General features: G+C 37.3%; 1 protein-coding gene across 1 annotated transcript in view; it reads right to left on the reverse strand.

Annotated features, from left to right (window-relative positions):
* Positions 1 to 12837, reverse strand: part of LOC136366566 (dynein axonemal heavy chain 5-like) — a 150564-nt gene that overhangs the window by 7142 nt on the left and 130585 nt on the right. Inside the window, exons 73-74 of the mRNA XM_066327725.1 lie at positions 9621 to 9753; positions 887 to 1095 (exon numbers count right to left, since the gene is read on the reverse strand). Coding sequence (XP_066183822.1) covers positions 887 to 1095; positions 9621 to 9753 — 342 coding nt within the window. The remainder of the gene's footprint in view (positions 1 to 886; positions 1096 to 9620; positions 9754 to 12837) is intronic.

The raw sequence follows: 12837 nt of genomic DNA on the forward strand, positions 1-12837 counted from the left end.
ACACACAGGATAGATGATAGATGGATATTTCCCAGTAGTAGTCCTAGAGAATATTTGCCACTCTTGCTTTCTCTATTCCAGGCAGCTGTTTAAGCTAGCTTTTGCATTGCTAACAAGTACTGAGATTAAAATAGATCTTTAAAATAGCTCTTTCCTAAGGCTCCGTAGAAACCTGTTGGCTGGATACTCTGACAATGACTCATTTCCACAACTCACACTTCCCACAAACATCTGTGAATCATAAAAAGCTTTAATGAATGTGAATAGCTCTGCAAAGAAACTACACATCATCTAGGTATGTATACTTTACTTCTTTTAACTCTGCTCTCAGCTGTTCACTTTTCTGTGTTTCATTTCATGCCAGGTTTTTATTTTAGGTGGTGCAGACGAGAGGCTGTATTTTTTATGTCTCTGCAGACCATGTCTGGCACAATTCTGGGGTGGTATGAATAACAAACCTTCCGTTTCAAGGAATTGATTTGCAGTGATTGAGAACCAAGTCCAAATCACTTCTTCCTATGTCAAAGTTCTGGAACTTATCTTGTTTTGTACTCAGAGGGATTTTCATGCAATAAATAAAAAATAGATTACTGTAACTGAAGAGGTAAAAAAAGGAATATTAAATTGAAGTGTGAAAGTATGTACTTACCTAATTTCCTCACTATAATTAAAGCAGCCAAAAGATGTGTTTCATTATTTCAGAAGCATTATTTTGTTCTAGCAAATTTTTTTTCAGTAGATACTGCAGATGTTTTATCCTACATTTATGCTTCAAAATTCATAGAGATTACACTTCATATAGTCAATATTAAGTCAACTTGAAGTTCCCCCAAAGTCTAATTTAACTGTTACTCAGATGTTATAAAGGTCAATGTGGCAATCTTACCTGTGGATTAAAGAATCCTGTCATCCAGAACTGGTTTGGACGGCCATCCTGCAGCCAGCTGCTGAACTGCTGGTTTCGCTCAAGAAGCTCAGTAAACCAAAATCCTAAAGTAGTTGACTCCCAGGAAATCCTAAACCACAGTTTTGGAATTCTAGCATCATAAATATTATCTAAAGCATCTTGCAATTCTTCTGACATAATTATGGTTCCTGGAAGATAAGTAAAGCGTTCAGAATGAACTTTCCCCTAGCTTGCAAAGGCAATTATAACTTCCAAATGACATTCTGAGTCTAATAAACCCTCTTTTGTTGTGCCTTAATTGCACACCTGTAGCACTGCAGTCTTATCAGTTTGCAGTTAATTTGTTCAAAATTATAAGACTTGATTCAAAGCTAGAGGCGATAAGATAAATGATATTTCTTCTGTTGTTTTGATCAGAAACAAAGATATGTTTCTTAAACAACTTCTCCCTCATACACGTTATTTATATTCATTATATTCACAGAGTGTCTGGAATGCGATTAATCATTGAAAACTTTTTTACAAATTTTAATGGATCCTACATGCATGATCAATGATAGAGATACACCGTGTAACTCATCTATATCCTAAGCATGTACTGGCAGTGATTATATTCATGAAATTCACTGTTATTAATGACAACTTTGTACATTTCCATTATCAAGATTCTCAGTGGGAAAGCAGTAGGTAGAATAAAGCTGGAGGCAAGATTTTTTTTTTTTTTTGGCAGTGCGTACTCACAAATTCCATGCATAGTGCTGTTCTTTCCACTAAAATGCTGGCGTTTACTAAGACAGTGATTTTTCAGTGACATTCACCATTCCATGTGCTAGAAGTTCCTACACCTTATGTACTCTCAATGGTACTGAGATCTGGCACATGGCCATGCCTCAGGATGTCTTCTCTGTTCCAGAGACTGTTTCTGTTATTCTTTTATAGAAACTGGCCTGGTACCACAACTTTGATTAAATATTCATATAAAGCCATAATTCAATGTATCATCACACACACAGCTGCTGTAATTGCCACAAGGACAACATGAGATACCAAACAGAATTAAGTGTTAAGTTCCACCACAGAACAAGTAAAGGAAAGGGAAGTGGTCTGGGTGACTGCAAACAAAAACTGCAGTGGTCCATGCAAACATACCCATAAGGAAATGCCACCTGTAAAAAGAAAGCATTTCAGATCCCTTCCTTCCACTGAGGTTGAGAGGGCTTCAATTGAAGGGAAGGAAAAGACTATCCAGAAACCAAACACCAGCTTAATTTTGGAGAATACAGCATTACAATGTAAACACTCCTATAGTAGTGTGTGCAAATTTAGTGCTTTCTACAATAAATAAATTGGAAATAGGCCTTGGTTTCTTCTAAAAGATAATGAGTGATCTGTTTCCATTCATATGCACCTCTTTTTGTGCAACAAATTCCTTGAGAAAACCATTAACTTTTACAAAACATTAAATATTAAAAAATACCGACTATTCCTGCATTCTCTACAACTGCTTTGTAGTCAGGCTCAGAATCACATTCTGGGGTAGCTAAGAGACTTTTATAACACAGTTAATAAACTTTCTCTTTGGGTATTAATCTTCTCTAATGTCTAACCAAGAGAGCCAACATTTAAGAAAGAAGCCACTACATGTCTTCTCTGCTTTGCTTAGAAAAACATTGTATTACACCGTACACTTTATTCACCCTCTAGAGACAGAAAAAGTGGGGGGAGAGTCTTGCAATGCATGTTGGTTTCAACTTCAGAGCAACTGTACTGAGGGCACAAAACAAGTGAGGAGCATCCTGTTTTAGCCCTGGGGATCACTACCATTGAACTGAGAAAGAAAGAACTCTTTCACCTCTGGTTATTCCTTGTTTTCAAGCTGATACATTCAACTTTCTCCTTTCTTTCTCTATTCTTCTGGGCAGGCTGGAGCTTTTCAAATAGGGAGATACAACCAGTCTCTGCCCCGAAGCATTGTGAAATCCCTTAGGAAGTCTGCCTGTTATGACTCAGAGCAGCTGTTGGGAATGTTAAGCCAGAGTGTTCCTGAGGATGAAGTATGTTCACAGCTCAGGCCATGCCCATATATCTGCATAAATATTCTTAGTGAGTGGGTATCATCTCTGGCATACCATGCTTGAATTTCAGCACTAAATGGCATCTGTGGGTGTTGGGATGCATTCCTGCAGCCAAAAGTCTCTGATAAAAATAAAAAAATAACTAACAAAGTAAATAATTATCAGAAATAAAATCAGTACCATGTGAAAAAAATCATGCCATCTTTCTGGACAAAAGTGATACAGGTGTTTGAAATACTGTCTTTGATAAATTGAATGAGTAGTACAATGCCATAGGCTTCTCGTATTTAATTTCTGAGAATCTCTGAGCACTGTACTATATGAAGAGACTGAACGTCCTATGAACTTAACATGACAGGCTTGAGTGTTCTGTGAATCAGACAGGCCAACTGTTTATAACTTGGTTATTTTGGGAGTTACTCCATGATATTCCCTTTCTTGTTTAAAATAAAGGCCACCCAAAAATGTCCGATGAAGGGTCAGGTCAGTTAAAGAAAAGAAGGCATTTCCATACTTCAAAATTAATATCTACTATAATCATGTTATGTATATGTTTGCACAGCATACACAGTCTGGAAATTAGGAAATCCCCTTTTTCATTGCCCTACTATGTCATCTCCCTTCTAAACCACATCTAAATCTATCCTATTGCTGAGCAGTGAAAAGCTCCTCAGTTCTGAGAATAACAAGTTTTTATTGATAATTAAAGTAAATAGTCTGCTCTTTTAAAGAGATCTGGATAAAATAGATCTATACCTATTCCTTCAATAGATATAATGCTTTGAATAGACTACATCAGGAGCTTGTATTATTTCTTAGAGTTTACCCTTTTCACTACCATACCTCCTACAAATTGAATCTGAAAACTGTGGAATTTGTAAAATTTGGATCTGTTTTGAATTTCACATTTATGAAAGTGTCTATCTGGAGTAGGAAACTTCCACAGCTCATTTAAATGAGTAGCTAAAGTTAGGAACAAAGGAAGAATCTTAAATTCCAGCATGAACCAGAAAAAGCTTTGGTCCACTGACTGATTCTCTTCCCACAGGCACAGATGTAAGTCAAAAATAACAAGAATAATTATGTAGGATATAAATGAGATGAGAAAAAGTTACTTTCTCCATCAAGTACAGTGTGCCAATAGCTGATATCATTATAATAAAACTGGAGAGTAGCCCTGGAGGACAGTACTTGTTAGACACTGTGTCTGTTAAGCTAGCCTGAACAGCACATAGAGAAAAAAGCTCACTGAAAGCATCAATCCATTATTGACTGTCCCAGTTGCAATCCCAGAAGCTGACCTTTTCAGCCTTTAATCCCCACTCAAGTTTACCTCCCAAGAACCCACTTTGTTCTAGAAGCAGTCACACCTTGCCTCCACCACCAAGCTTCAACTCCCTCTTCTTCACTGAACATATTGAAAAGAAAATATCACCTTGTTTATAACTTCCTAAGTTTTCTTCTCTTTCTGCCTTATGGCAACAGCTAACACCCGTGTTTTCTCCAAAGCGTTTTAAATTATTCCACCGAAATACACAAGGTATAAAAGCTAATGTATGTTTTCCTGTAGCTAAAACTTAATTTGTTTTTTTCACAAGCTTTAGTATGGTTCTGTCAGCTCTGTGACCAACACTGCTGTGCTGACAGAAGTCGACTTCTTTGCTTCAGGCAGTTCTTTGGGTATTTTTCTCTTTCTCCACTTGCAGTACTTGGGCACTTCAGTGTTTGGAGGCAATTCCCAGGAAGTTCTCAGAACCTCATTTAACTCCACCACACTGTTTTAATCCCAAAGCCCCTCAACCATTTGTCACTTTCTTTTGCTCCAGCTCTAGAACAGGAAGAGTAAAGCAGGTAGCCAAGACCCGCAATGCATAACACTCTCCCTGTTTTACTTGTAGACTGGTATTCTCTCCAGCTGCATCTAACCTTTGCCCCTGCCCTGTTTCTCTTGGTTTCCCAGCTTTCTTTTTTGGTGCAGAATCCTCTGATTTAATTCTTCAAGTCAGGAGAGATGAGAGGGACTAAGAAACTTGAGTAGCATGCAATTTTTCATATAGAAGAGCACAAAAATCCTAGGTTCTCTTCAATAGCTAAATCCTTCAGTCAGAAAGATGGCAATTTGAAAGTAACCTTGCAAATTGTTATGAGAATTTACCATCTTCAGTACTAAATTCTCTTGGTTGAAGAGTCCTCTCCATCAAAAGACTGAAAAAATAAAGTTTAAAGCAGTAATTTGAAGATTAAAATTCACGCACAACTCTACAAAAAAAGTAATACAAACCACTACCCTGAGCTAGAGCAATACAACAGGCAGATAAACTCTATTCTGCAGTTTTTCCTTAATGTGCAGTGTGTGCTTCAAAACAGTTGTCCTGGCCAGCATCATGGCAAGCATATGTAACACCTATTAAGATGTTCAGAAATGATACACCACACTGTGAAAGACAACAGGAGGCATGCTGGCATTCTTATCAGGATGAGAATTAAATAATGGATGAGAGCTGCTGAGCCAAGAGCAACTACACCACAAGACACCCTAGATTCATCCCCTTCCTTCCTCAAACAATCTCCCCATTGTTACATTCCATTAATACCTTCACTGAGTGCTCTTAATAATTTTCAAATAAAATCCCTACATCCCAAATGTGATGATCCCTACAAGCCTCACACACACACACACACACACACACACACACAGAGTAGAACTTAGTAAGGCAAGGGCAAGAACCCAGGCTCTTTCAGTCCAAAACTCTATTACAACTGTCAGCAAGCCAAACTAAAACTGTGCTAGTGTTAACAGTCATATACCATTACAAGTCAAAACAGAACTCAGCCAGACAGGGGGAATGAGTCCATACTTCTTCCTTTCATGGAAAATTACCTTTATGTGCATTCTGGCAAGACTAGCTTCCTGAGCTTCACTTTTTCACCATGTAGGTTAAAATAAATTACCTCTTTTGACTCTTTTGGACTTCATTTATACCCCTCCTGCAAGGTGCTACATACAATGAACAGAAATTCCTTGCAGCATCATGATACAAATGCTACTTTCAACTTCCTGGTATTCTGAGTTGGAAAAAAGTTGTGAATGTTTACCTTGGGCTTCACACATGAGCTTGTGTAGTTGACATAAAAAACCTACATGACTCCTATAATATGTGTAGAACTACACTGCCATAGAACTGCTGTATTTTTAGGAAATGTGTTACCAGAAAAGGACATCCCTCTCCTAACTTTGCAAATACCATACAAATAGCAGTGGGAGTTCCATGATCGTGTGGCAGATATATGACATGAAAAGATAAAAAAATCCAAGGTTTTTCAGATGTTGTTCACTTGTTTATGAAGTAGACAATTTAGGCAATTCCCAAGAATTAGTTTGAAAACACAAGACTGTAAGGTACCAAGAAACCAGAACCAAGTGGATGCAGTTTTATGACCAAAGTAGAACCCAGATATAAGTGAGTTAAGCAGTTTTTTTCTTTCACAAGAAGCCCCTAAACACAATTTTAAGTGGGTTAAAAAGAATAAGGAAGGATTAAAATCAAACTAAAAGCTGTGCTTATTTCTGTTGCCAAGGATTCGATATCCACTTTCAGTGATACTACAAGTATGCTCCACTTCATTCATGAAAAACACTCCCACAGACTCTCTTCTTACTATCTTCACCAAGAGAAGACATCAAAATGCTTACCACTCTTATTCAGTGCATGGAGAAATAAAGAAAACCCCACAAAATCTCACAGAAAGGCCACATACAAACAAACTCAAACAAACTCAAAAGGGGTAGGAGCAACTGGATGGGTCATTAGATTTAATTGCATTTAGAGACACCATCTTCACTAGTGGGAGAGGGGATTTGAAGTACCCACTTTACAATAAAGAGTGGAGGATTAGTATTCTGTGCTAGAGGCCTCTACACTGCCAGAGGCAGGACATCAGAACACAGGAACTCTACAGCTCAGATACTGCCTTACGAAGAATAGTCATTTTCTGACAGGGGCTCAGGATCTGCTGCTCATAATGCATTAAGACGTGGCATTTTTGGTGCACACCCCATGTCTTACTTATCCTTGTCTCTGAAAAGATTCCTGTTTGAAACATGGCTTGTATTTAGGGCACTCAAGAGGACAACTGAAACACAGACAACCATCACTGCTGTGTTCTGATTTATGGGGAAGCACTGTATTATACCAACTGTGAAATAAACTCTGGGCAATCAATAAGTAATTAAAGCAGAAGTAATGGTAGGGACATAAGTGAGAGTACAAAGTGCAGCTACAATCTAATTACTACATTTTGAGCCAGAAAACCTATCCCTCTGGGCAACAAAGTTTATTGGTGGAGATGCAAGCTGCTGGGGCATATTTGCTAACAAACATGTTGGACACATGCTGAGCATCCTCACCCCTCTCAAAAGCTGAACTGCTTAATCTGCCCTCTGCATAGAAGGAAAAAACTGTGTCTCAAATTCCTTCTACATCCCTCATGTTCAGCTGCACTTGGGCTCTCCCTGAGGAGGGCTGTACATTACCTCAAATGTAACTTGGTGAGCAACATCAAAATAACAAGGTCCATCCATTCACATCCAAACTGCAGAATCAGTTATTTACAACCTAAAGACACACTATTTTCCTAAACACCAAATTTATTTGAAATTATAGGTCTGCTAAAAGTGGGTGCTGGGACCTTAACATCTTCATGAAGCCAGAGCCAGACACATGAGCAGGGCAGATGTCAAAAATTACGTGACTTGTTTGAGCGGGCACATTTTGTTTATCTCTTTATTCTGTAAAGAAAATTAAGCATCTCAGAGGACCTGAAACTGCAGTTGACTAGTTTTGGGAGAGAATCAAGTACAAGACAGTTTGGGATTTTCCCTTTTGCTCAGGTAGAGTGCCTAAAGGTTCTTTTCCATCCCCTAATTAACAGTGCACCAAATGCAGTTGATATAGCATGAACATGCCAGAAGCCATTAATTGTTATTGTTAACTATACATCCAATTTTGTTTTCAGAGTAATTTTTCACTATATTTAACTTGCCCGTCCATAAGAAATTATGTTTTAGAGAATTGCATGAAAGTTACAGCATTAACTTGATTAAACATCTGGCAGAGGACTGTGCCCACTGTGGAACTGAGTGTGAAGTGCAAATAAATTATGTGCTAGTTACTCATCCACCCCTCTGCAAAATATTATACATATTGAGAATTTAAATATATCTGTCACAATCAAGGAAAGATTAACACTTTATTGGATGGAAAATATTATTTTTATTTACTTGAAAAGGGATCTCTTCACATATAAAAGGGAACTTTCAGCTCAGGAAAAGAGGACTATTGTTTTTTCCAGCTTGATCTTTGCATATGTTATCACAGAATGAAAGTATAATGTTATTATATTGAAATACTATTAGCCTTGGGCACATTTATGAACCTCTTTCCTAGATTCAGATTATAGACATGAGGTTTCTGAAACATGTATTTTTGTCTTAGTGTATCATACAAATGATAGGGGAAAAATGCTTTTGATCCTTATGTAATAAAAATACAAATTTAAAAACATCTCCCCTCATGAAAGACATTGTCAGAACACCAGTAAGACAGATTACAGTGATGCCATCAGCTATGTCAGAAGGGGCTAATTCTGAGGCATTCTGACCTGCTGCCTGTGAGGACAGTTTGCTGTCTCAGATAATTTCTGTCTCTCTGCTACAGAACAGCAGACTTGGGTGAGAGCTTTACCAGTGGAATCGACCCATTCCTGCTTCATTTTAATTTGCTAATTCAAGAAGCTTGGCTGAGCAACAGTACACTTTCCTTCCTGCATATTTCAACTCTTGCAGATGAGGAAAATAGAAAGTGAAAACAAAAAACAGATGGCAACATCATTATCCCTTCTTTTTCCTCACTCCTTTTCTGATCAAATTTTCCATCTGCTTCTAGTTGCCTCTACTCTTGGTTTATCTGAACTTCATTCACCATTGCTCGCTTTCAGCCAAATACTCCTGTCTGAGAGATACAGAGTGCTGTTTCCTGCCTACTGTGATGCCTGAAAGAACTATCTCTCTCTCTCTTTTGACTGACACTGCCACTCACTTCAGCTTCCATTTAGAGACATGCCATTTGGTATAACCAGTTTCACAAAAATGTCAAATTTCACCTTAAATTAGAGTCTTTATCACCTCCAGGAATTTATCCTGAATTCCCTGTCTCTCAATTACCTAGCAGCAACACTTCTACCTTGTTCTATATCATTATGTCGCAGCTTAATTTCATAAATGACTCTGGTACACGACCCGTGGACTTAATCAAGCAATTCAGCTCCTCTGAGCTCTGTAGGATCCTAGAGAGAATCACAGAAGTGAAGTAGTGCTGAGGGACACGAACTGCAATACTGAAGCACATGCATGCAGAATAAATTTAGGTGGAGTGTCCTTAGAGACACAATCAGGAGATTTTAAGGACTAGAATTAGTGGTCATATGATAAAGAGAGAGAAAAAATAAAAGCTGTGTGATGGAGGGAACAAAAGAGAAAGGAAGGAAACAAGGAGAAATACTTATTTAGTTATATGGTATAAGCAACTGCTATGAACAAATATTGCACCTTAATTGCAATTTTTGATATTGCAGCTTACCATCAATAGCCAGTTTGAGATCAGTCAGTGTGGTTCGAACCCTGGATATAACAAGTTGCATCCGGTCAACTTCTTGACGGAGAAAAATGTTCATGGGCTGAAAAGCTCCCATCTTTTGAAGTCGGGCTTTCACCTAAAAAAGAATAGTGCAATGATTATAAAATCTAATCTCCTGTTTCCCATGCAATAATTTTTGAAAGCAAAAACATTTTCAGAAAAGAAACATTTTAGTAACAGATGGGCATTCAAGTCCTGTGCCAACTGTAAGATTTAGCACACTGTGACTCATTAGCTTACCAGAATGAGCTCCTCCATCATTCTAAGAAGGGAAAGTTCCCTCTTTTTGAAGGGACACAGCAGTTTCTTCTGTCCTTGTTAGGCTGCAGGGTCTTAGATCTTAAAATTAAAAAACCCACATGCTATTCAAAAAGCACTGTTTGATGGTAAATTCCTTGTATTTCCAAACTGTGCTGGGTGAACTTTCTCACCTTTTCTTACCCCACTGAGCTGAAATAATGCAACAAATGGAGCTCCACTTAACAAGCACAATAATATGTAAAAGTTGCTACTTTCAGTAGCATGAGACTTGTTCGTAAGACAAGATGATCATGGATACATTACTAGAGGGGCAAGATTACCAGAAATAATACAGATGTCAGAGAAATCTGTTACACCATTATGTACACCATTTTGCAAGTAGAAGCCTTTGGCCTTTTCAGATTTTAAGGATAACAGTTTCTCTCAAATTCAACAGAGAATATTTTCAAAACTGAATCAGTTGTCTGTGTTGGTTAAGGACATGTCATAATAACAGTGGCAACAGCATTCCCTGTCTTGCTTTTGCATATGATGTGTATGGAATGTGCTTCAGACATGCACTGCATGTTCCACGTATATCAAAGATCACTGTATACAGCAGTGCATAAGAGATGGTTTAATAGCACCTGCAAAAATCGTGGTGCCTATACCCTACACAGTACCAGAATTCTTGATTTCTCAGACTTCCAAGAGTCGTTCCTCACTTTTAAAAAGCCAATGGCTCGTATATTTCATTGTATAAATTATTGTGTATACTATACATTTTAGACAAATAATAGACATTAGTGAAGATTCAATTATTACCATGAATAGCAAATTTCAGAAAGATGAATATCATACAGCAGGACAAGTAGTTATAATCACTAGTATAAATATGCAAATGCTTTGTCAATTTCCAGATCTTAAATTTCAACTCCGAGCCCAATAAAATAGTCTTTTTCAACTTTCTATGCTATCCTCCTTGGGAGACAGCTATCAGCAAGGTTATACATCATATTTTAATCACAAGGACCCATGGGTTTGTCAGACAGAATGTCCAAGAAATAGGTGCCAGCCAATTATGCTAATGCTGTGCAGTGTGACAGTACATTTTACAGACTGAGTTAATGCATCCTGCCTGTGAAAGAGGAAAAAAAAATTTAAATCAGCTATTACAAGATTAGAGCTGAGGAAATAAAGTTTTTGGACAATTCACACAATGAAGTATTCTGATTATTTCATATAAAATCCAGGGAAAACTTCAGCTTTCTAAAAATTTCACTGGAATTGGTAATTTTGCTTCTTGACAAAAACTAAAAATATCTGGATTTTTTTTCAGAATACTTAGAAGTCTAGTGCATGCCACTAATGAGAAAGGAATTATACAGAATGTAGTCTATGCATTTTATTCTTTAAATAAGAAATACCCTTTTTATTTCTAGTCTACAAAGCATGTGTTTCTTTTGGGGATCATTTAGAGGAAGAATTTTTACATTTGATGAAAAACTGTATGGAAGAGGTTATTAAAGGGGTTATTTTCCAAAATATTAATATTTATGTATCTAAAAAGAGGACATAAAATAAATATTATAAAATATTACTGTGCTGATTTAACTAGTACAACTACTGTACAATTTAACTAGTGGATTCTCAGAACTTACACATTGTTCTGACTTACTTTCATGTACCTACAAAAACACCCATAATATTTTGAATAATGGAGCCAACCAATAAAGCAGAAATCTGCTAATCCAACTTATATATCCTCACAGCATTCAGTCTGGAGCACCAAGTGTAACCAGATATCAAAAAAAAATTTAGATACTCTTGCTTTATTGTATACAAGTCAATCTTGATCTATGGTGAGATTTACTGGGTATAACAGTGCTTTTCTTGAAATTCTTGCTGCTAACTTTAAAATACAAACACTGAAGAACGATTTGCTAGTTTTGTATTAGAATTCTTCTTATCAAGCAATCGGATGTCTTACATCCTGTGCTGTATTTATTACTACATAAAGATATGGATACTGACTCTCAGAAAAAAAACCTCAAAAGACTAAACTCATTAACCAAAACAGCTTTTCTGAGATTAATACACTAAATCCATGGAGCCCACTTAGAATATCCCCTTTTCCTTAGCTGCAAACAGCTATCATCTAAGATAAAACAATGTGATTTAAGAAAGGAGCTACTACAATCGGAATCTTAATAGCTTTGTCTACATGATTTTGTAATGCATATCTCTACTGTGTGAGATTCCTTTATGCACATTTCTTAACTGTCCTCGTCACTAGTTTCTTTGTCAGCACATACTTTATAGGGCTATCAGTAGAAAAGTAGTTGCTGAACTCGGGCCATGACCATTGATCAAGTTACTGCAGTAGTGACTGCCTATGGTTTTCATTAAATGCTATTATTTTCAATCAGACATAGTTACTTGCTACACTCTTTGTCAGCAGAAATGGGAAGTCCATCACTCTGTAGATGGATAAGTCAAAGCTTTTCTCAAGAGATGTCAAAGACCCCTTCCTCATACACAAGGAAGCACATAGCAAAATATGTAGAAAATAGAAGAAGCTCTAGAGCTGGATGACCGCCATATCTGATAGTGTTGAAAAGTAAACCAGAGACACATTACAGAATCATCTATATCAGTGTTTCAGTTCAGACCCTGAATTTTTTATTTTGGGTGGTTTGTGGGGGGTGTTTGTTTGTTTGTTGTGATGTTTGTTTGTTGGGGGTTTTTTTGTGTGTGTGTGGGGGGGAGGTTGTAGCAAGAAACCTGCACTGAAAACTGGATTCCAGGCACACAAAAATCTTAGCTTCAAATTAAAGTAATCCAAAAGGTGGGCTTCAGGGTCTCTAAGGTACTTCAGTTACTAATGGGTTCAGCCTAGAGACCCAGACTAGAGTTAGAC

This window comes from Sylvia atricapilla, chromosome 1, assembly GCF_009819655.1.
Source record: "Sylvia atricapilla isolate bSylAtr1 chromosome 1, bSylAtr1.pri, whole genome shotgun sequence".
NCBI lineage: Eukaryota > Metazoa > Chordata > Aves > Passeriformes > Sylviidae > Sylvia > Sylvia atricapilla.